Source organism: Charadrius vociferus, unplaced genomic scaffold (genome assembly GCF_000708025.1).
Source record: "Charadrius vociferus isolate BGI_N301 unplaced genomic scaffold, ASM70802v2 scaffold116, whole genome shotgun sequence".
Classification (NCBI taxonomy): Eukaryota; Metazoa; Chordata; class Aves; order Charadriiformes; family Charadriidae; genus Charadrius; species Charadrius vociferus.
The window spans coordinates 135,246-160,829 of NW_009648954.1; the positions used below are offsets into that span (position 1 = coordinate 135,246).

General features: G+C 40.8%; 1 protein-coding gene across 2 annotated transcripts in view; it reads left to right on the plus strand.

Annotated features, from left to right (window-relative positions):
* LOC104288624 (fatty acyl-CoA reductase 1-like) overlaps nucleotides 1-25,584 on the plus strand; it is a 78,117-nt gene that overhangs the window by 28,270 nt on the left and 24,263 nt on the right. For both annotated transcript variants that reach the window (XM_009887449.1, XM_009887448.1), the window contains exons 2-3: nucleotides 18,381-18,556; nucleotides 21,249-21,428. In XM_009887449.1, coding sequence (XP_009885751.1) covers nucleotides 18,381-18,556; nucleotides 21,249-21,428 — 356 coding nt within the window. The remainder of the gene's footprint in view (nucleotides 1-18,380; nucleotides 18,557-21,248; nucleotides 21,429-25,584) is intronic.

The following is a 25,584-nucleotide window of genomic DNA, read 5'->3' on the forward strand; positions in this document are numbered from 1 at the left end:
CCTGCTGAAGGGGACATGAAACCACAAGCTCTAGCAATTCTAAGGCATTGGTTCCCTGCTGCTGTCTATAGCAATGACATACATTTAGCCTAATCCAATTGAATGTTATCCATCCATTTACACAAAATGGGCAATATGAAAAGCTATTGAAGAGGTGCTTTTGAGATCTGAGATGGTTTCTGTAAATGTTTTTCGCATACCATTACGCACCTGCTTCAGCGCCGATTTGGGATCTGTACGTATCAAATGAGAGTTGGCACAGCTGCCTCTGTGTTGATCTGTGAATTGCAGAGATTATTTTTATTTTCTACCTAGGTTGCTATAAAATTATTTATTTAGTTTGCCAATGTCTGCCTCAGTCCCACATCAGTCACTCCTCCATCCCTCTCAGATATGTCCTTTGAGGACAGTTTTCGCTGCCTTCCTTTTGTTTAGATGAAACCCCTGGATCACCAAGTGGCAATTTCCACGTTTCCTATGCTAACTCCTGCTTAGAATGGGTCAAAAATAGTTGGTGGGGGGGAGGGGGGCATGAAGAGCAAAGCAGTTATTTGTACCCCCTTTCTTTGTAAGCTTGGAGACGAAAAGAGTGATCTTTCCAGCCTGCTTGGAGCCAAACAGAGGCATTCTCCAGTTAAGACCACTTTTAATTGTTTCCCGTAGGGCTGGTGCTCTCTGGGGCTGGCATTACTCTGCCTCTCCCATCTGCTTCCCCCTTCTTTCTCCCTGGAGGCCTGTGGTCTCCCCGCAGTCAGACGGAAAAACAACGAACAGTGACAGAGGACAGCACATGGTACCTACAAAAATAAAAGATTCTTTCACAGGCCCGTCACCCAAGTTTGTTACTGTTCACCCCAATGTATCCTGCCTTTATTAAACACCATTGCTTATGTTCCAGTTACAAAGAGATAATATTCCTAATCCTAAAATGTGCGTACTGTATTTTTTTTTAAACATAAGCTTGACTTTGAGTCAGTGTCATAATTTGAATGTTAATTTGGCACTCAAATGGCAGCTTTCGGGAAAGAAGCACTTAGTTAAGGAAGGAGTATTGCCTCTTAAAGGGCTTTAAAATAGCTAGGTTCTCCTCCCAGTTCTTCCACTGCTTAGTTATGTGACCTTGGGGAAGTCACTTCAAATCTAGGTGTCTGTTTCCTCCCCTGAAAAATTATATGGCTTTTCTTTATAAAGAACTTACTGAAGAAAAAGGCTATGTAATTTTTAGGTATTAATGTAATATTTAATAAAAAAACCCAAAACTATTTGCAATCCAAAAGATATGTCTGGAGACCTTTAGTTATTCTTCTGTCCCTCCTGACCCACATCTAATCAGGAAGGTTCAGGGACATTTAATCAATGTCATTCCTCGGCCACTCACATAACTTTGAGACCCTCCTCTTAAATTTTGCTTTCCATGGGCCTTGTGCCTATGGAAACAGTGAGTTCCTTGGAACCCAGATGCTCTCTAGGAAAGCAATCAGCTTTGTATGCTTGACAAGAGATTGCTCATACACTAATAGAAGTTCAAATCCTTGGCATCAGGAGAATCAGTAGAACATAAAAGCAGAGTGGCCAAAGACATCTATGCTAAAAATAAATAAAATAAGATAAACTCGATGCCCAGCAAAGGGGACATTCAGTGAAAGTAAAAGCAAGTTCAGTGCTGGAAAGGAAAGACTGTGTTACTAAAGAATAATTGGATTTTGAAATTAATTGTATATGTTGTTATTGAGACAATGAAATGAGGTTTCAAGCTGTACTAAACATTTGTATGGATAAAAACATATTACAAGTAAAATATATATAGAACGATAGTGTTGTAACTTAAACACTTGAACGAATCCCTTCATCCTGGTTTACAAGGATGAGACCTAACTGGGAAGATGCAATATACATTGATGTTATATATTCCTGGCTGCCTGATGCAGACAACTTACATTTTTCTCTGAAACATCCCTTGTAGATGTTGTCAGAGAGGGGCGAAGAAAAAATACACCTCAGGCCTGCTCCTGCATGATAGTTCTTGTGCCCCTGGAAAATTTCTCTGCTTACACCTTGTTTTGTGCTCCTGTCATCTGGCAGGAGATGCATTTAATTTACTCAGAGCTTCTTTTCCCTTCTTTTCATTAGTTTTCATTCTAAGAGCAAGGCTAGATCGATTACAGCTCCAAAGGCATAGCTGAGCCCATGCACTGGTAAGATGCCAGGGCTCCTGAGCTGCGACACTGCAAAGAGGAGAAGCCAAGAAATGCTGTTTCTATTCTGAAAACTTTAGCAATTTTTAAAAAGATATTAGATTTCATCAGCAGCATGGCTTCAGGGGGGTGGATCAGCAGGTCACTTTAGGGACTGAGTGAAAATACTGTATTGGTAAAGTGTAAGAGCAATGCTCTTTCTTTGATAGTATCCCCTTTAATCTGAAAACAGCAATTGGTTTTCTCCTTCTTCCCAATTTGTTTTCTGTTGAAGGCATGGCATGTATTTATTCACTCACTTCTCCACTGCAATTTGTCTTTTTGCTTGAGTGACATAAGTGAAGGTGACAGCTACACAGGGTGCATTTGAGCCTGGTATTTGGTGAAGCATGAATGCGTAGTGCAGGCTGCAGTCCGGCTTCTTGGCTGCTGTCTACGTCCTGCACCTTGGATGAGGCCCCCCAGATAAGGCCCGCACTCTATTGTTATAATTTGACAGATGTGACAGGTTTGATGCACGATGATACCTTCATTATAGATCTATTAGCTCCTTTAGTTTAATCTGATTAAACTCTTATAGACACTTAGGTAAGGTAAATGGGATGAGTCTGAGTCAGAAAGAATAGGTGACTCCCACATGATCACAAAAAGGTCAGAGGCAGAAGAAGGAATTTGAGGGTCATCACCCTGCACATAAACACACTTAATGAAATCAGGGCCTGGGCTGTGGAAAGGGAAGGAGGGATGATACACCCTCATTCACTCTCTCAGCGTCCCCACTTCTTGCATGGGTCTTGAGCTTTTGGTACTGTACCAAGAGAGTGGTACAGCAATCAGTATGGAGTAGGGATCTGAAGCTGGTAAATCCACATCTAAATCTCAGGTCAGTGTGTTAACCTCTGGGCCAGCTGCCCACTCTAACTGAAGTGTCAATATTGTACCTCAGGGAAACCTTCAATATGAACATTCACATAAAAAAAAAACCAAACCAAGCTATGTCCTCAGCTGAAATATGCGGTGTCAGTGAAGCTATTCCCATTTGCACTGACCAAACATTGACACAGGCTGTGTGATCAGACTGTCTCCATTATGCATGAAGGGGAAGACAATAAAAAAAGCAGTTTCCTTTCCTAAATGTTTCTCCGGTGACTGACAAACAGAAGTTGGACAGATTTCCTCATTTGTTGGTTGTAATGATACCACCATGGCTTAGAGCGTCATTTCTAGGATTAAATTCTGACTCTGGGAGGGAAAAGTGCACAGGTTCACTTACCCTCCACAGTCATTCCTTGAGTAATGGGTATTGCACATAAACGCTTTATAATAATGATGAACAAAGACATCAGTACTTGTGTTGACTCCCTAGGGATTCATGTCACCTAGCTTGTTATAGTCGTTTCTTTCCTAATAGAAGAAACTCGTTGTAGGCGTAATTCTACCATGGTGTGTGGGAGGGAAATCTTGGGGAACAGATGGTTCTTGGTGAACAGACTCTAGTGACTAAGACCGACTCTCAAAAAAGAATGAATCTATCAAGCTGATTTGCTGAAGAATAGAAATATGAAGGATAACCATAATATAAACACAAAAATGAACTAAGAAGCAAGGCTGCCTGTTGTATACTTGACAGTGGTATTTCTCCCTGGTAAAGAAATTGCTTTTTAATAGCTCTCCTATGAAAAGGATTCTCCGAGCTGTTTCTTTTTAAAATGCTGATGTATTTATCATTGAGCAGAAGAGGGCAGAAAACGAGGCACTTGAAACTTGGAATGAAAATAACGAATTCTGTGCTAGCAGAAATGTTGCCTCTACAGATTTGCATCTATCTGCTTGAAGGTGGTGGAGGAAACCATTAAGAATTTCTGAGGGAGGTCAGCATAAGTCTAGTTTTCACCTGGTATCTCCAAAGGTCTTGAGAGAAAAAACAAGAGTGATAAAACACACCTGGGATGACCAGTAGGTACCTTTAAGCCATTGGTAGCGATTCAGATGCGGTTGCCTTGCCTGGGCTGCCTACTACAACCAGCAGCACAGGTCTATTCACTAGGCAACTGCCCTGTTATGTGGATCCTCAAACGTGGGAGGAATTAGGAGACTGTGCTGCCTGTCTGTCCCAGGTGTGTCCTGCTGCAGAGTGGCGGGAACTGCCAAGGCGCAATAGTAATTGCCTGCCTGTGAGGCTGGAAGTCTCCCTCTCTGCAGCTGCCCCGGGGAGGTAGTAGATTGCGTAAAGAAAGATTTCAGAAAACATCATCCTGTAGACCCACCAATACATAGAGTTAAAATGGGCAAATTCTTCAGTTAAGCTCATTTCAGTCTACTAGTAATGATAAAAACATACTTATTCCTTAAAGGTCATGGTTTAATTATTGGCACTGATAATGACTTTCATGACCAATACAGAATGATTGCTGACACCAAGTTGCTGAGTGGGTGGATTTAAAGTCTCTCCCCATTAAAGAGATTTTCCTTTACAAAAGAAGTACCCAGTACTGTGGGCTATTTGCTCAGTCATGAGTAATCTCTTAAGAGCTCCTTGCCAGCCATTTGATACATTGGTGTTTCATTTTCAGGGTGTTTAACCATCCCACCAGCTGGGAATTAGATAAACAGCATCTCAGTTTTACCAGTGCAAGAAGTGAAAGTGGTTGAATAAGTGGCCCCTTCTTACTTGGCAGTATTTTTTCAGGACTCATTTGATCACTATATTGACTGCAATGCAATTTTAGGTCTATTAGCCCTGCAGACCCAGCACAGCTCAGGGGGAGATTATTTTAAGGTCTGTATCTACAGCAAACTTTTTAATTTAGAGCTGACGTTAGTGTAGTGGAAAATTGTCAACCAGACCTATAAACCAGTTGTCCAAGATACTCTGCTGCTACTAAATATGAAGCAGACAAGGCAGAGTTTTACTTTGGTTTAATAGAAGCAGTACTAAGCAGTCTGAGACGTGATTCTGCTTCCCTTTGGCATTACCGTAAAAATGTCCATTTTTAAAATAAATTACTATATATGCTCTGAACCATTCTTAGCTACAATAACTGGTATTTTACTGCAGAGCTAAAGGCTGCCCATACAAAACAACCTGCAGTAATGTTTCAGAATTGGCATCTGGCCTTGTAAAATCATATTCTAAACCGGCAGGGTCTTTTGAGCAACTTGCAAGGAAATGCATATCTCCATGGCTGCAATCCCAAACGGAGATTAGCATCCCTTCGGAAGTGGGCTTTAATATTGGAGATGATCTGCTGAGCTTCTTTCTCTATAATGGTACAGCACTGATCTGCATACCTCATTGGATGTAGCCAGCATTGTAAATGTCATTGTTCATTAGTTGTTATTTCTCTTGGTTCAGAGACTGATGATCAGATACTATTATATAATTTGAGCCTCTTCAGGAGATGCTTTTAGGCATGTGGGAGGGAAGGAAACACAGTGTTTAGGAGAGTCATTTTTTCTAGTGTAAAAGGGAAGATATTCTTGGTTTAGTACGCTTTTACTCTCTCTGAATTAGGTGAAATTGCAATGCTCTGAGTGATGAATTGAGTAAATGACGGGAAGATAATAGCTATGCTATTATGCCTGGAGAGAAAATGCCAAAACTGAATGCTTTTCATTTGAAAAGGATGAGCTGCCATAAAACATTCAATGTAAAGAAAATTGCACAGGCTCGGACCTTCCTCCCAATACTTCTTTCCTCAGAACCCCACTAACCTGGTGAGTTAAAAACACTTTTGCTGGAGAAATGAATCTGAAAACAGCATACGTCTGAAGTCAGAGGATTTCATACATGAGATACTTGGCCATTAGCCCACATACTACTGGAGAATCCAAGACACAAATTTACCATTAGGCCATGTGCTACCTCAGAGACCGTTTTCTGCAGCTGTAGCACAGCTGTACTTCCACTTTCCTGCTTTGGCATCCCGTGTAGCTGCTCAGGGGATCACAAATCTGCCAGCCAGCTGCATGTGGTACTTGGGGTTCTACTTGGGGTCCCAAAGAGGTGGAGAGTAAGTGATATTGCTGTACCAGAAAAAAGTGCTGCAAAAGGAAAGCACAGGGGAAGGCAGAGGACCAAGAGAGTAAGACTGTCCTTCCTCCATCAGTTACAAGTTCGGGGGAAAGATCTGTTCATGCTGCCATGGTTCCCTCAGGTTCACAGGTGTGACACCGTGAAGCCATTCCAGAAACTCTTTATGATGGTAATAAACCAGTAGGCTTGCCATTTTTTTATACACATGTGAGAAAGAGACACATCGTGAGCTGAGCACAGAAAGTCAGATCAATGTTTTCTTATTCTGTTAAAAATAATGCTTTGAAGCCTGTGAATTACAGGTGTCGTTTGGTGGGAGGATGGAGACCAAGACTGGTTGGGTGAGTCTGAACATCCATCAGATGGGGTGAAGGCTGCCCCTGTTGATTAATGGATAGAGCTGGTCCTTCAGCTTGGTGAGCCAATGGTGGTAGCCGTATGTTGCTCTATGAGCCTGACTCTCCCCTTCATGTTGCAGGCTTGAGGTATAACTGAATTAAGAGACTATGATGTTTTTAAATTAAGCAATACACTACTAAAAGACTAATAAAGCAATTAAATGATACTTAATCTAAAAGCACACACAGCTATAAAGCTACTAATTATCATTCTTAAGTCTTATGAATCCCACCCAACTACTATTGAATTACAATTCTATCTCCTTTCCCACTATAAGTCAATTCGTCCTTTTTCCCTCTCACACACCAAGTCTTTCAGACACAGACATGATGGAGGCTCCAGCAGGTTGTCCAATGGGGGTCCCTCTGGCATCTTTGTGGACTTGAATTCAAAGGTCAGCTTCATCACCATCTGTAGGTGTCCACACTCCTACTGACAAAAAATCCCATCCCACTTTATTCTGTACTTGATTTTATATCTTATCTCCCAGTTTTCTATTTCTGGATGTGACTTTTCTCCACCCTTGCGCCTCTCTTTCTCCGTCCAAGATCCTTTCAAATAAACAGTCTCTCTCCAGTTACTTTTCTCCTAGTTGGTCCTGCTTCTGCTGCACCCATACCCAAGTTTGGTGGGGTTTTTCAGTGCTGTCACTTAGGCAATCTTGGCTTTGTATAGTATTACTTATATGGTTGCCTGGGTACAGGTGACTTTGGAAGACTTTGCACCCCAGAGTTCCCTTGCTGGTATCCAGTTCATACTGGCACCATATTGTTTACCATATACACTCACTAAGACAGATCATTTTATTTTAGCCTTGACTCTTCTACCTAGTTGCAGTTAAGCACAAGCAGTTTCTTATCTTGTTCACAGTGTGCATATCACTGCACCAGAATAACATGTTTTTCACACTCTGGTTTTGTGCCCATGCAGCCTTCTTGACCTTGAACTGTTTTAATCACTTTCCTCATTCCCAGTAGAGGCCTTAGTTATGAGCCTTGGTGCTCCATCAGGACCTCCTGCTTACACCTTGTCACTCTGTAGTAGTGTCTACAGAAAGCTGTATGACCTAGATGCTAACTTTACGGGCCACGTAGTTTGGGGCAGATCTTTAAGCATTAGGGTTTTTTTCCGCAGGGAATCTGGAAAATTGGTGGGCTGCCTTTACTGAATATGGCAGAATAGGTGGAGACTTAATGTGGTTTGTGTTTCCTTCAGTTAAATACATAGTTAGGCTGTATAGCCTCATGCAAGTAGTCCTTTTCAGAACATTGTGTACTTCTTATTTGTGAAACCGCTATGTGGGATGAGAGGTGTATTTCAATATGCGTAGTTGTTTGTGGTGTATTCTGCTTCTTTCTTTTCCACTCTTTCAGCCAGGGTTTTTCACCGGTAGATTAAAGCATTAAAGTAATTTATAACCTCAGAGGACTAGGTCCAAGGACACAGGCTCATTAACGGTAATCCCTACTCAGACAGATGGGAAGACTTTTGTGTACAAACAACTTTTTGTTGTTCAGCCTAGTTGAAAATGTTGCTCATTCTGGTGACACATGGGCAAGTGATTTGTTACACCTGAAGCATAATTAGCCCAATTCCTCATTTTTCTGCCTTGCATGAACTGAGTAGCATAAAACTAATTGGTGAAATCTAGATCTGCCCTGCCAAGGGCAGGGCATGCAGAAAACATGAATGTCATTTCAGCTTACATGAATTTTCCTCTTTGGTCTCCATTGGAAGGAATACGAGCTGAAAATATACTTGCAGAGAAAAGTAACTTTTCTATTAATACATGTACGGTATTTTGTGGGTGAGATGAAGACTGCATGTCAGTGTGAAAGATGTCTTGCGTCACAGATCCTCTGATCAAAAAGTTTTAACATTATGGCTTTAGCTGGAACAATTAATAGGAGTGACAGATATGGTAAGTCAGGCTTGTAATGGTTGATTACCCTTCAACAGGCTCTGAAAGATGTCAGAGCAAGCTAAAACCTGAGCCTTGCTTAAGGACACTTGATATGGCTTTCCTGATCTTCTTTAAAATGCGTGTGTGTTGCCTTCCATACTAAAATATGTGGATTTCTCTCCTATTAAAAAAAAAAAAGAAGAGAAACTTCTACCTGACTGCAAACAGAACTCATTCTTACCTTTTACTGCCTTAAAGAGGAAAAGTCTTGCAGGATGTGTAAAACATCATCTGGCTTGTCTATTACCATCAGCCCTGTCAGAGCATTCTAGTCAGGTACAACTGCAACGGCAGGATAGGGAGAAAATTTTCACGTGGTATAACTGAGCCATCTGCGGCAACACTCTGATCTTTGTACTGGAAAGAGAGCAACATCTGCTCCTACTAGAAGTGTTACTATCACAAGCTGACGTTAAATGGCCCTCTACCAACAGGTATCTTTATTCTGAAACAAGACTACACCTCCTGCTTGATGAGACCCAAGCTAGTGGAAAAGGTAATACACATGCCAAGAGGCTGGCATGGACTTCATGGGACAAATTTGCCTTTTCCTTACGTTGGAATAATTTGACACAGTTCGGTGGGACTGCTTTTTTTTTTTTTTATATATATATACCCATGACAGGAAGAGTTGAATTTTAAGAATGTTTATTATGGGCAGAACCAATTGATCCAAGCACTATCAAAAAAGGTCTCAAATACAGAAAGTGATCGATATTTTATATAATGTACAAAAAGGTTGGATTCAGAGAGAAGGTCTGAGCTGTGAATTCAGTTGTCAGGCTTACATGTGGGCTTCTGCAACCATTTCTGAAGGGTTTCCATGGATTCTTCTGAGAACTGGCCATAATCAGAGGCATTAATTACAGATGGTCTCCAGTAAGAGTGGTACTTGCAGAGCCACACTACGTTGTAAGTAGCTGGAGACTATTTGGACAGATGGCTCTATCTTCTTAAAGAAGTTTTACATTCCCTAAGCTGAAGCCTCCTTGGATGGAAATCAAGGATTACTTGTAACTCTCTACTTCCTTGCTTGCTTGGAATAGTGACACTACAGAAAATCGGTTTATAATGGTTAAGTCATCCTTTCTTAGATGTTTTCTTAGAATCTCAACTATTTTCTTCTTCACTGGACTTGGTCTCTTTTTCACAAGTGCCTTCACTTCTTGTAGTGTTCCTGCTCTTCCCATTAGTCTCATAAATTACATTACATTCTGATCATCTCCCAGTAATTTTCTAGTTTGTTTACTTACTGTGTGGGCTGCATGTGGCCTTACTATGAGAATATGATTATAGTTAAGGGACAGCAAGGAAAGGAAGCAGATATTTGACTGGCTGAGGTACCTAGGCTTACTGCTTTTCTTTTAAGCACAAATCAAAAGATTACATTGTTATGGTCAACATAAAAAAAATGTATGTGGAAAGGCATAAGAAGGCTGAAATATTTATATTGGATGTGAACACAAAAGAAAAATGATGAAATGAGAAATTGTTCTAGGTAAATGCAAGACTTCCGTTTTTAAATGATTGTACTGTTTGACAACATCCATAAATGGAATGCTCGTGGGATGAATTTCAGGTTCTGAGACCAGCTGGCATGAAATGACTTGCACTCACACCATTAAACTTTCTTACCTTCCAAAACATCATGGCCACATGTGGGATATCTGTTGGCAAAAGCCCCTGTCCCAGGCTAACTCCTTACTTGTGATTAGGGACTTGTTCATCTTTCTGGTAGTTGGTTCAGGCCAAAATTGTAAGAGTGGAACAGTACAAATGATTAAGTTCCAGTGCCTAGGGCATAACCTAGCACAGCTTAACTTCCAGTTATAGATATTTGCACAGAATTCATTGGCTGTCTTGAGTGGTGGAGATTCAGCACAAGTCTCTTAATATTTGCTGATTGCCTGCTCCTCACATCCCAGAATTTTCTACTATGATTCATGCTAGAAGAGTGACTTACTCTTCTACTGTACACTGATACTCATTTCCCAGGTGTTCAGCTCTCTATGCTTGAGTGCCATCTCACTGCAATGTTTGAAAAAAAAAAATCTTTTTTTAATTTGAATAGCTTTAAATATTTGATGCATTTGTCTTGATTTGCTCTACTTCTGTTGTGTGTGACATCAAAGGATTTTTACCTCCCTTACACTTTTAGTCAGAGTGAACTTTGGTGCCCACATTACCTGTGGTCCTCTTCATTATGTCATTTTCTCCTTTATGCTTCAGGAAGGGCTCAGGGATCTTAAACAAGTGAGTATAGAAGTGCAGAATATCCACCCTAGGTTGCTACAAATGCTGCAGTCATTCCTTTGGAAGAGCTCTTTGGGCCCAAGTTCAGAGTGGATACTTTTCCAGATGTACTTAAAGGAGTTGTAAAGCCCAGATGGATCCATGGAGTTGTCCTTGAAACAAAATTTTGAATTGCATACCAGCACTGTGTGTTATACAGGTTATGGGCTGGTTGCCTCAGCTGTAACTGTGTGACAGCCAGTGTGCCTGGTTATCTTCTTTGGAAACAGCATCGTAGCAGAAGAAGTACCCTCAGGGTCTGGCTAAGATAAGGTTGCTTGAGTGTCTTTAGCCTTGGAGATCCCTCAGTGACTTTTCGGCAGAGGCCTTTTTTCACTAGAAAGTGACATTGTGAGTTACTATGTGGCCTAACATACAGAGACACCGCCAGGCAGACCCCAAGACTTCTGTGGGGCTCAACCAGTTCCAGCCATCAGAAGATATGATCGTTTGTATAAACAAGGACGGCTACGCCGAGCTGATGCTGATTATGTTGTGCTGGGTCAGCTGTTTTGCAGCTGGCTGAGGATGCCATCATGCTGTATTTCATCTGTGATGGCCACCTCTTTTTCACATCCTTACATCCTGTGAAGCTTCACAACTGAGAGTGACTTTTTTGCACTCAGGACTGCATCTCATTCATTTGCAGGGCTGCACTGTGGCTTCCTTCCTTCTGTGTGATCTAATGAGCTCGGCACACCTGGTCTGCCAGATGTGTAGTTGTGGTTAGCTCTGTCTGGTCTGTCTCTCCCTACTAAGGATCCATGTGAAAGGGAGTCATATCTGAAAGCACTCTTTGCAACTACTGCCTTCACGTGGTCCCCTCGCTTCCCCAAAACACACGCAGATTCAGATCCTATGTCTGGATAACTCTGTACTTATTAGTATCTCCAAGTACACACAGTGATTCTCTAAGTAATTGGTAGTGAATTCTGCATGGCAGGAATTGAGGAAGGGGAGATGGACAGGACTCTAGTCATAGCCAAGTGCTCCTGCCATCCTTTGGCAACTGACTCCACTTGCACCTTTGCCCACATTGGGGCATTGCTACAGAGGAGGGATGAGAAGGCAAAAAGTTCTTGAAAATGCATGGGAAGAAAGATGTTAAATGGTTCCTGTAGGAAAAGCTCCACGTGTTACTATTCTCCTTCCCTGCACTTAAATTCTTCCCGTTTTAAATGCCAAGCATAGCATGCTGATAGTGATATCTGTCTAAGTACCACACAGGGGCACAAGAAACACCTGTGATGAATGTAAGAAAGCTCCATATTCTGTCTGTGACTTGTCCACCCACCTATAAGATTGTACTAGAGACCACAGAAAGCTTTTCCATGTCTGTCGAGTCCCTAATGCTCCCATCTACAATGCCCGTCTCTGAAAGAGCCCCTTTTACTGTTCCAGATTAACTGATACGTAACCTGCGTATTCTTGCTAGAAAACATCAGGCTTTGTCAGCAGCCAATTTTCAAGGAAATTGGCCGTTTAAAACCACATCCTAAGTAGCTGGCTATACATATTAGCCTTAGCTGTCCTATATTGAAATTTACTGGCTGTCATCTCTTTGTTTCTGTAGTCTTTATCTTTAAATAATCAGCTGTTTTGTTTACTAGATGTTGGTCATGGGTACTGTATTTCCACTACATTAGCTCTATTCAGGGGAAAGTAATAGCTGTAGATTGAAGCATAAGCCATTTGTTTTCCTGTAATGAGGAACACTCGGCTGCGTGCTCTCTAACTGATTAGATGAATTATGCTTTATTTGCCTTGAGAAGAACCATACTTAAAAGCAACTTTCTGAAGAGGAAATGAGGCAGAGAGCACACAAGGGGGAAAAAGGCTCTATCCCGATTAACGCTTCCTGAGCTGCATTTTCACACATTTCTTTATTAAGCAATTCCTGATGCTTATTGCTGGAAATGTACCAGGCTAAAAATTAATTGCAGTCTGATTACTTTGTGTCAAGAAGCTGCCCAGTTATTTCTCAGATTTGCTACAATGGCAATTCTAAAAGTAGTTACATACCTTCTTTCCTTCAAGACTGTATTGGAGAATTTTACCAGTGGCAAAGACAAGTGGGATAAGCCCTTTAATCAGAATAAACTGCAGAGATCAGGTGTTTTTTAAAGAGTTATTTTCATGGCTTTGGCACCTGCAGTAGTTTAGATTTTTGGTGGTCACTCGTGTCCATTTTATGATACTGCCATTGAAATCACAGGGGGTTATATGCACCAGAGTATTACTCTGTATATCTACATATAGGCTGTTCCCTAGCATTTATGCACCAACAATCTGTTCAGAAGAAGGATTTTTTAAAATTATTCAACACACCCAGTGGGACACCTTGCTCTTTAAACAAATTGTTGCCACGATGTTTTGCCCCTTGGCCTGTCTTGCTTAGAATAAATTGTAATTCCCTTACAGAAGCAATTCACACTTCTACTCTCCTAAATTACGCTAAACAATCCCTTCCATTTCTGTATCTGAAAGGATAGAAGCTTTTTGCCTTTTTTTTTTTTTAACTGAACTCTCTTAGCCTTAATCTTGTCAGTAGTTCCTCATATATGTGTTTCATTTTGTGGGAATTCTCTGATTTTTCTCCATTTTAAATGTTCTCATACAGTAATGCCTTGAAATGTGCATACTGAAATGTAAGTTACCATGTTTTGCTAATCCTCCTAGAGAAGCCTAATATCCCAGTGCCTATTAAACACACCTGGCCCCACTGTGCACCAGAGAGACCACTGTTTATTGATCTTACAGAAAAAAAAAAAAAAAAAAAGAAGAAAAAAAAAGCTGGCAACATCTTGTTAAAATAGTGTAATTTGGATGCATCAACTGATCATTGGTTTTGTACCACAGGAGGAAAAACGGTTACCTTTCTAGGTCACACTTGAAAACTTGATGCTTTCCGAGTCAGTCACCAAAGTGTTTGGCCCTGATCTGGCAGAGGGAGAACTGTGAGTGCTATCACTGAAGAGGCAGCCTGTTCCAGAAAGGAGCCACAGCGAGTTACAGACTCCGCTGATATCGTGATGAAGAGCAGTACCCCAACCTTCACCATGGCTTGCATTGCTGGGAGACGTTTATTCTGCACTTTGGAAGATGAATCCTTCACATCAGGGGAGAGCACAAGAAATAGTGTTAGATAACGTTACCAAGCAAACAGGAGAACTGCTTTCTTTCCTACTTGTGTTTCTCAATAAAATGCCATCTTGCATGTTGCCTGTTACAGTAAGTTGTTTTTTCAGGGGTGAGGACTGATAGGTCCAAAAATGGAAGGACCACCCAGGCTTCTTTGAAAGGCAGTTATAAGACCAAACTCATGCAAGTTCCTTTTTAAAGCAGACCATGGCTTAGGCACTCTACTTTTCATTATTTTTTATTTGCTTCACTGAAAATGTCTCCTGAGAAAGAAGCAAAGCCCTTGGCATTTTACTTTTTCAGGGGTGAGGACTGATAGTTCCAAAAATGGAAGGACCACCCAGGCTTCTTTGAAAGGCAGTTATAAGACCAAACTCATGCAAGTTCCTTTTTAAAGCAGACCATGGCTTAGGCACTCTACTTTTCATTATTTTTTATTTGCTTCACTGAAAATGTCTCCTGAGAAAGAAGCAAAGCCCTTGGCATTTTACATTGTTCAGTGGTTCCGTTATTTTTCAGCTGCGCTGTTCCATAGGTGTGCAATTTGCCCTTTCTTTGAGGTTTTTTGGTATCTTTGTGGTATGGAAAAAAGTTCTGATTGGAAGATTGATAGGCAGATATCTCTCTGAACTATAACATGCTTTAAGGCAAGAGCAGAGAACACAGGGAGTTACAGATGTCCTTTGGGAAGGGAGGTCAAAACATAAGTGGGCAGGAATAGGGAAGGAGATGCCCATCAAACACACTCAAATATAATGTTGGGAAAAATTCTAGACATCCTGTTTTCATAATAAGTGCTTGACAATGTAAATTGAAATCACAGAGATTAGATTATTATTATAAAGTGGAATTGCCTGATTGTAACATAAGAAAAATTCAGCAAGTTTCAGAGTGAAATTCTCACCTCTGTTGAGGGACAGCACAGCCTATGCAGAACTTGCATCCTATTTTGAGGATGAAAATGAAAATAGCAGCTACTAGGTTCATTTATTCTATTTTGGTCAAGGCAACAGAGTTAGACCTGGAATGCATTACCATGCTCAAAAAGACACTGAAAGCAGGATACGTTATTACTGATTTCCCTCAGTTTAATTAATATTGGACAACTTGAAATCAAAAATCTTTCCTTTCTCTTCACTACAGTTCTGTGGCAATTCATGTATCACTTCTGGAGTATTGTTGACTTGGCCAGTGTTTTCATGAAGTTCCAATAATACAGCATGCCAGCCCACTTCTATCCATTGAATATATTTTTTGTTGGCAGACATCTTCGAAAAAGAAAAGATAGAGCAATCCTTAGGCCTTCTGCAGTTCTTGGGGATTTATTGGATGTGTTCTGGAGTTAATCAGAATTTAGAGTTGCAGTTATTGTTTACCTGCACATCATCTTTATGTTAAGCACTTCTTGAGCTGTAGGAAACAGTATAGAATAAGCTGCATTTGTTTTGTCTTTAAATCTCCTTGCACTTTCCTGTAAAGCACTGACAAGTCTGAAATCTTCAGATGCTATAAAAGAGGCAGCAGACTTTGATTAAACAGCTGCTCCTGTTATCTGGTTTAATGGTGACGATGAACTGAATGTTCTTGTGATCCAGAAGGTTCCCAAAGCAGTATGCTGACTTGTGAGCTTGCATTTAGAAATTGCCTTAATCCTTCAGAGAAATTCAGTGAATCATTGGAGGGGGTGAAAAACTACAGCTGTTGAGTGTCATGTGGTAGTAGGCAATACCTAGCAGTGGGCATAGAAATATTGAAGGGGATATTATCTGCAGTGGGAACATCAGGAGGAGATGGCATGTAGGCAGAATATAACTGTCCAAGTTTGAGCAAGGCTGGTGCTGCAATAGTACTGCTTTTCTTTTTATATACTGTGACTGAAGTGGGGAAAGGGCTGACTAATTCTTTCTCTGCCGTTGCATTATTTATGCCTAAGTATAACAAGTATAAAATAACTCTCATTGGGTGGAGTTTTGCACCACCTTTGCAATAGAACAAACTAGTGCAGAATTGTTCCTAAAACTCTTAAAAAGATAGCTTTGGCCTTACATGTGAAAGAAATCTTTCCATTTTGTGTCTCATCAGGGTTTGCTCATGTGTGATCTGTCATGAGATGATGCATATTTGGTCAGCCACTACAGCATAGTCTTGTTAGAAGACAAGTTTTTTACAGACATCAATGCTGCTACTACCCAGTTCTGAACATAAGTCATTGGGAATTGAGTTTCTACAGTCCAGCTGGCTCTCACCAACATCTTTGTCCATGATTAGCTTTCTCTGTCTAGAAATGTATTCTCTAACCTAGATTATATTGCTGAAATATGCATGTAGTTGGGTGCAACTGAGAGAAATTAAATGACATTTTCATGTCATAACTTTTGTTAACTTGCTCAAGTTTCAGATTTATGAAGGATGTGCAGCTGTGTGTTAAAGAAAAATACATGAAGTCAAATACACAATGTGCTGCATAGTGGGGAAGGCTGATGATTTTCTTACCACTTCTTTATCCCTAGGAACATTGAGGTTTATCTAGATTTGGTTGTCAGATAAGCAGAAAGATGGTAATCCCTTAGTCAAACAAGAAACGATTGCTATTAGTACCAATTTAAGCTTTCATATTTCTTTTTTTTAGTATGTTTAATTTATGTCACACAATTCCTGCTCTTACATAAGCACTGTGTGAGTCAAAGACAGAACAACCTCTAGGAAAACAAGAGACCATGACAGTAAGGAAACAAACACCATGTTACTAGTGAGTAAGCTACAGAGTAGAGGAAACAGCTAAAAACCACAAAGCTCCTGAGAAGCCAGCTGGCCCATCCTCCTGCCCCAAGGCAGGTTCACCTATTCCCTGCCTCTCCTGGCAATGCTTATCTAGACAGTTCTCAAATGCGTCCAAAGGTGGTGGTACACAGCTTCCACCAGCAATCTGTCCCAGTACTTAGTCATTCCTGTCAGTTACCTCTGAAGTGTGGTTATCCTTTGAAATCTAGATTACACCTTTTCAGATCCCACAGCTTCTCTGTCCTATTTATTCTTTCTACCCTTCTTGTTGTCACTCTGCCCCCAGAAGGGAGGAGCTTTTTGGACTTTACTGTTACTATCACTTCAGTTGAGGTTTGTCGAATATAGTAATGCTGTCCAACCTCTTAGAACAGACATTGCTAAAACTCAAGATGATTTTTTCAAATCTTACTCCAGCAAACTCACATAGTGTTTTGAAACTCAGGCTTCATCTTCTTTGCCTGTGAGATTTAAATAAAAGGTCTCCAGGTGGAACCTACAGTAGCTGTCTGCTTTCATGGAGCAAGCAGCACTTCACCCAGACCTGCTATACTGTTATCGGGAACTCTGAGCTACTCACAGAGTGAAAATGGGAACTGAGTAACCTGATGATTTTACATAGGAACTTTTCCGGTGATGACAGTATTGATTTCCTTTTCCTTGCTGAAGGATTGTGCACAGTTGTCTTGCTGTTCAGAGTAGCTGCTGTCTTAGATCTTAGGCAAAGCAGGGAGCCAAATACTGGTTTTGGACAAGTTATCAGCTAGAATGTGTATGGAAATGTGGGGATCTTGTTAGTGGACAGATGCACAGTCTTGTCATTCTGCAGAAGACTGGGCAGAAAATGTGTATTGGAAAGAGCTATGGATCATAGTCAAAGAAAAAAAGGGCTGGAAGACCGCTTGAGAGGCCAGCTGACTGCACATGTGTCCAATCAGCAAAATTGCTGGAAGCAGTCAGCAACCTTGGCAGTATGGGTTATTGAGGTTCCCCATCTTTCCATCCCAAAGGCAGTTCCCGACAGGACTCATGACATGAACAAAGAATGACAATCAGCAAAGAGCAAAGAGCATCAAAGGAAGAGGAGGAGCCAGAATGTGCCCTGCTTCCCTCCTTTCCTCAAGCCCTTTGTAGAACCATCAAGAAAATTGCTTGAGTCTAATGCTTCACAGGCTTTCCCACTCCATACTCTGCCCTCCTCCTCTTTATCTCATGTTATGGCCTGACAGGCAGCCTTTGAGGTCAAATAGCAAGTGGTTGCAGGAGATGTGGAGATAGAAGAATTTCAGCGGCTATCCCAGGAAATGAGTGGTGCAGAGAAGATTAATTCATCTCTTCAGGACAATGCATTACCTCCTAGATTTTTGTTGTTTCCCCTGTGAGGTTTTCCCATGGGAGGGAACAAGTGAATTAACTATTTTATCATCTCACCTGTGTCCTCACCTCCCTCTGAAAGAACCAGGCATTCTCTTTTGTGCCAATTTTATTGATTGATGTAATCAGACTGGCTACTAATCAAAGTGATCTCAGTAGCCTAATTCTGTACCTGATCTTTCTCTGTTTGTGCTTCAAGGTCTTTGACAGGGTCCGAGAAGATTGCCCTAATTTCCACGAGAAGATTAAGCCTATTAATGCTGAACTCACTCAACCTAAGCTGGCCATCAGTGCTGAAGATGAGGAGGAGCTTCTGACGCGGGTCAATATTGTCTTCCACTGTGCAGCAACAGTTCGTTTTGATGAACCCCTGAAGTATGTCCTGCTTTCTGTATTTGCTAAGCATGATTCAGAATGCACGATAGCCCATAACACACGATTCAGTGCATCTTTTGTATAGCTGCGGCAATAATTCTCCGTTTATGTTTTCACGCTACATGTGGTTCTGTGCTGAATGTGCAATGTAAGTGCTCTGAAAATGTCATGTGCACATGCACATCAAAAATAAAGTATCTTGGCAGATTTCCATGGGAACAGAAGGAAGTACTGCAAGCTTGGGTTGTAATATAGTAAGGGAGTTAAGTATGACCTAAAATTGGGATAGGGAAAAATGTGTTTTGGGTCAAGAGGGAGATGTTTTGGCAGAACTAGCTGGAGACAGCTTGAAGGGAAACTATGTTGTGTCTGTCTCTGAAGCTAGTGTTAATGGCCTTTCTTTGTCACTGAGTAACTAAAGAAGGAAATGAGATGTTGTTTAAAAAAATAGCCTATCACAAGCTTTAAAATACCCAACACTCAGTGTAATTAATTGTTTAAAATAAATGCTCAATTTCTGAAGGAGCTTCCTTGGGAGTGCTTGTACAGGCAGGCTTTCCATTGAGAAAGAACAGCAGAAATAAGCCACTAAACCAAGATTGGACGTCTAAGTGCTTCTATGCAAATCATAAAGGTCGAGATACTGAGGTTGATGATGATCATCTGGATTGCCAGATCTTTACAGTTTTTTGAAAAATGCTACAGCTGTGAGAGTAGAAAACACAATTATTTATGTCGGTCTTCATTAGATTGTATGTAGGCTAAGTAGATAACCACTGTGTCCACCATAAATAATTGCTTTTTGCAACAACTGGTTAGAGAACCCACCAGAAAGGAAGAAACTCTTGATTTAACCTTGAGCCATATGTAGAACCTGGCTTGACATCTAAGTAGCAAAGCACTGCACTGCATTAATAGCCAGAAATGTTTTTAAATCAGTACACGAGTGAACATGCTATAAAAATACATCACAGTGGCATGTAACGGCAAAGGGAAACTGTTTTTAATAAGGAGGATAGCTAGAAAGAAGTTTAAAGGAAAAGTTAAAATGGTCATCTGCTTGTAGGCAGTGTAGAAGCTATTTAAAGGCTGATTGCGTGTGATCTGTCAAAATCTATCTAACAGAACAAGGAAAATCTAGTATGATTAAACGGCAAAGTACGAGAAGTTGTTAAAATCAAATTATTGCTGTCTGAATGAGAAAATATATCATATGGCTAAAAGTTCTAGCAGGTTAAATGTGAAAGCACAATACTGCAGCTCAAAGGAAAATTTTGAGCAGCAGTTTGCTAATGACACAAAAAATAAAAATAAAAATGTTTTTTAAACACGGCAAAAGCCCAAAACCTACCACAGACTATGTAGAACCGTTAGATAAGAGAGGTGGGAAAGCAAGCTATCAAGATACTAGAAAAGCAGCAACAGAGAAACTAAATTAATTACTGGCATCAACACACAGTACATTTAGGGAATTCTCCAGATAGAAACTGTGTTATATTGAAGTATTAGTGGATGCGGATAAATATAAATAGAAAAAATAAAGAGTAACAAATCACAAGGGTTAGATGGTATTCCCTGAGAAAGCAAAAGGGACTCAACATCTCAGCAGAAATCCATGCTGGGCCCATATTATGGGCGCAATTCTGTTCACCCCGTCTCAGAAGGGATACAATCAAAGAGAAATGCACATGCAAGAGTAACTTTCATATGATGGGAAGCTAAAGGAGAAGTATTCATCCTGCTAGAAGGGCAGGAAGAAATAGAAATCTATTGCAAACACTATTCTTTAATAGCAACATGATAAAAAAAAAATAGTGTCTCTGGCTTTAGATATTGTGATCCAAACTAATCACACTTTTAGCATCTGTTTTCATTCATCTGGACTATTTACAATTTCTCTTCAGTGTCAGTGTAATTAATTTCTTTTGTGTACGCTGTACCTGATGGCATTATTCTTAAACTTGTACACGTTGTTGAAAGCTTCTACTCCTGAGCTGAACAGATTGCTTATTTCTTAGCCTTCTCCCTTCTGTGCAGGAAAGTGTTGTTCTTCCACTACAAAGGATACTAAAAAGTTGAGTGTCTGTTCACTGAGATCCATTGCAGATAGTCTCTAGGACAGCTTCTAGCTATGCTGGGTGCTTCAGGGTCAGCCTTGCTAACCAGGACTCTGTTTTCTCTCATGCTTCTCAGTCCTCTTCTCCATCCCTTCAGAATTTAAGCTGTTATCTCTAATTGTGTCTTCTCTCAGTATGAATCTGTTTTTCTGGGCACAAGGACCCTTTGCTACTTAGTGAAACCAATGTGTTCATCTGTTTTAGCAGTGGTCCCTTAAGGAGGAAGTTGAATGGGGACCATAGGAATGTCTCAGTGGTCATGCATGTTGGAAATATTTGTTCCAGGAGGGGGTGACAAGTATGTCAGATTTAGAGGTTTTAGTGAAGTGTTACCTCTGATCTTTTGATTTGAGTAAAAATATTTGATAGGCATTCTGTGGCCAGAACAGTGGATCCAACAGCATTGGTCTGAAAGCTGGTTTAGCCCTTGCATTTCGTTGAAGCTTTCCGCTCTGCTGTGACCCCTTCTCTTCCCTTACTTCCCTTTTCATTATTATTATTATTATTACATGCTCAGCTTTCATATATTTTTTCCCATGAAATGCATTTTTTTCTCTTCCCCCTGCCCTCTTTAGACATGCCCTGCAACTGAATGCAATGGGCACGCAGCGGCTTCTAGAACTGGCCCGGCAGATGCAGAACCTCGAGGCCTTCATCCACATCTCCACCGCCTATGCAAACTGTGTCCGGAAATGCATAGATGAAGTCATCTACCCACCCCCAGCTGAACCCAAGAAGCTCTTCGATTTAGTAGAGTAAGTAGGAACTGCATCTCCTCTTCTGACATTGGTTTTGTGTCATTCTGCAGAAGACCTCTGAATTGTTCACATAACCTGTCTGGTGGGATTTCTGCTCATAGTTGCTGTTATTATGGTATCACCTTGTCTGCACACACCCATGCCAGCAAGAAATGCTGGCCATGAGAGAGACCAAGGGAAGAGAGAGCTTTCATTCTCAGTGTTTTTGAGGGGTACTTTTCACAGAATTTATCCAGTAAGTCTATCTTTTCCGTGTTTTATCTTGAAACTAGCTTTACTGAGGTTTTTTTGAAAAGAGAAGAAATAGAGACTCTGTTTTGGAGTCTTTGTATCTGGAGAGCTACTGAAATCATCGTGCTTTATAAACATTTGGCTGAGCTAAGAATATTTTTCCAAATACAAAAGTCTTAGAAAATAGCATAAACCACACTTAAAAACCCTGTGGTTTCACCTACCTCTAAATTTTAGCACACACCGTTTTTAAAAAGACTCTGTGATTTCATGAGAGTCCAGCATTAAGTTATGCATGAGTGTATTTGCTACCAGGAGTGGAGTTGTGTTGCTGTTTTCTGTAAGATTCAACTCTGTTGCTACCTTAATAAGAACTGAAAATTTTCATATACCTTATATACATTTCTTCATCTTTTCAGCTTCCCAACATTGTTGCCACTTATTTCAACAATGCTGTGGTATTAAACCAGAGTTATATGGGGATGAGCCAGAAACAGGCTGTTCAGCATGAGAATGAGTTTGAGGGAACAACAAAAAAGCTTGTTTAGCTGAATTTACCGAAATGAAGAATAATTAGAAAGAATAACAAAATCTGATGATAAAGGCCCCAGGACACCTTCCCCTCTGAGAATTTTCCCACAGCTGTGACTTTGTTTTCAATTATTTTCTAGTGGTATTCCACTTGTGTGATATAAGCAACTGACCTGTGAACTAGTAACCCAAAGAGCTGGTATAAAATCTTTCTTCTCCTTGATTCAGGGTAATAGGAGATGAGCTTAATTAATGTCCACAAGGAGAACCACTAAGTTTTCATTTCAAAAAATTGTTTGTCTAAAGAAATAATTTCACTGTCTAAGCACTACTCCAGAAAATTTAGTACAAATCAGTGTTTTCTGTTTGAATTTCTCCAGTAGCCCATATTCTTGCACATTTTTACTTCCAGCTAGTAGTCATCTATCATTTACCATTTATTCAGCAAGTTGAGCATGATAAAAACATAAGAAATGCCCTAGTGCTTTAGAGCAATAGACTGCCTGGACTAATATCTTGCCCTCAGCAGTGGCACTGGGAGATGCTGTTTAGGGTAACTACACCAGCCCGGATACTTTTTGCAATCTGTTCCCCTTGTAGCCTCCCAGAAACCAGAACTGTTGTATGAGGGGTGTTATGTCCTATTCTTTTCTGATCTGTTTTTGAATCCACTAATTTGTTTAATGCCTTTTTGATCTTTCTGGTACTCTGCCACTGCAACTCCCTGTGGCAGCAGGTTCCAAAGTTTACTAGCTAACTGCCATGTAAAGACGAGCTTTCTTTTATCTGTTTCAAACTGTCATAATAGTAGTTTCATTACACGTCCCATAGTTGTAGCGTTGGGAGTCTCTGCAGCATTTGCCCTATTCACTGCCTCTGCAATTCTGTAAATCTGGATTGCATTCACCCTGGACCATCTCTTCTGCGGACTGAAGAGTCTTAGCCTTTTACCATCTCCTCACATGACTGTGCTGGTTTTGGCTGGGATAGAGTTAATTTTCTTCATAGAAGCTAGTAGGAGGCTGTTTTGAATTTGTGCTGAAAACAGTGTTGATAATAGAGGGATGTTTTAGTTATTACTGAGCAGCGCTTACAGAGTCAAGGCCTCTTCTGCTCCTCACACCACCGCACCAGCGAGTAGGCTGGGGGTGCACAAACAGTTGGGAGGAGGCACAGCCGGGAGAACTGACCCCAACTGACCAAAGGGATATTCCATACCATATGACATCATGCTCAGCATATAAAGCTGGGGGAAGAAGAAGGAAGGGGGAGATGTTGGAAGTTACGGCATTTGTCTTCCCAAGTAACCATGACGTGTGTGATGGAGCTCTGCTTTCCTGGAGATGGCTGAACACCTGTCTGCCCATGGGAAGTAGTGAACGAATTCCTTGTTTTGCTTTGCTTATGCGCACGGCTTTAGCTTTACCTATTAAACTGTCTTTATCTGTGTGATGCTTAGTTGCTGGCTAGGGTTAAACCATGACAATGCCAACAGACCTGTCTCCTTGATGATTTTAGTTGCCCTTCCTCTGCTTTTCTTCAAGTCCACTCGCTCTGTGAGGTGCAAGGGCCAGTCAGAACTGCATGCAGTATTCAAGGTGTGGTCACTCAAAGTTTCATTTAAATAGCTTCAAAAGGACACCATTGGTCTTGTTCTCAGTACCTGATGATGTTCAACTTTTCATTGACTTTTTTGTCTGCTGCTACTCTTTGACTTGGAGGTTTCATAGAGCTGTCAGCTATGCTTCAAGAGCTCTGGCTGAGCTGCAGCTGCCAGTTCTGAGTTCAGCAACCTCTAAGACCAGTTTAGACAGCTTTAGCCTAAATGCATTACCTTACTTTTATTTACAGTGAAGCTAATCTGCCACCTTTTTGCCCACTGACTCAGTTTTACAATGTTCTTTGGAGTTCATCAGTATCAATATCACATTTCACTGCCCCCAAAAGCTTACCATCACTTGCAACTTTGGAAACAATTCGTGTTGATGGCTCAGATAAAAAAAGACTTCAGCAAAGGCCTGAATGCTAATCAGAAATGTGCAGAAGTGCCTGGCTACCCCAGAGGTGGCTGCTTCAGCTGCTTTGTATTAGACACTAAGTATTTATTTATTGTAGTTTGCATGTGCAGCAGAGAGTGTGATGTTTGAAAGAAAGGTTGAGTGACAGAGGATGGGCTTTCAGATGTGTTCTTTGTTATGTTTATCTTAGTTGTGTGTTTGCTTGCTTTTTCTTAGTCACATAATTAGAGATGGGTTTTCTCTTTCACTAGATTTTTGAATTTGTTCTGCAGTTTTTCCTGTGTCCCATACTCCAGAAGTTCACAACCTTCTGGTACTTTTAGTGAGACAGAAGTCACAGCATGTGCTCAGCCAGGGTGGCATCTGTTTGTTTACAGTGTTTGCAGGTAGCCTTATAATTCCTCACAGCAAAGACAACCACTGCCTTTAAAGGCATTGAAATCAGGTGAGCCTTGGTGAAATTCACTGTCTTCAGGGTCATTGGTTTGGAAGACATTTTGCAGACCAAAGGCAATGTATGAAGGAGATAAATGGGGCTGCAGGGCATGTGGAGGAGCAGGATGGGGGAAGTCCCTGTGATGTTAGGATAACATAAAATTGTAGAATGGTTAGAGTTGGAAAGGACCTTGAAGATCATATAGTTCCAACCCCCCTGCGATGGGCAGGGACACCTTCCACTCAACCAGGCATATGGGCAGAATGGGATAGAGAAAACTGAGAGATTGCGAAGGGGATTACTTGGAGAGAGAGAGAGAAGACAAAGCAGGGTGGGAAGGAGATGGGAAAGATGCACCTTTTATTATTCACATAAGTGAAATAAGTTATTATTCACATAAGTGGAAGAAAAAATATGTGGATAACTGGGTACAGAAAGTTTCAGAGAAAGGCAATTAACAGATATCAGAATGTCACCTTTAAAAAGGTGGGGGAGGAAAAAAAGGAGACAAGGAAATTCAGACAACCCCTGTCTTAAAGTGCTCTTCTGCAAATACATTAAGAGGCATGATCACACAGCTGGATGCAATAACAGATCCATTTAATGATGCTTGTGGCCATGCAATTGATATATGCTTATTCAGTTGAAATCCCAAGTAGGACTCCCAGCTGTTTCTTTTTCTGTTCTTATTCTCCTATTATATCCCTGCTTTTCAGTATTTTGATATTTAACCTGCAAGTAAAGCCTTACGCCTAATCTGTGTAAACCAAAAGTCACATTTCTCAGTGCTGCCAGGCCAATAGAGGAAACATCAAGCAAGGTTTGCCTTAATCTAAAGCTAAGGGAAATCAGCTTTGAAGGGTGTGCTGAGGTAAGGAACACCGTGAAGAGTGGGCTGAAGCAGAACTGTTTTCATTATTGCAGAAAATGTAGATTC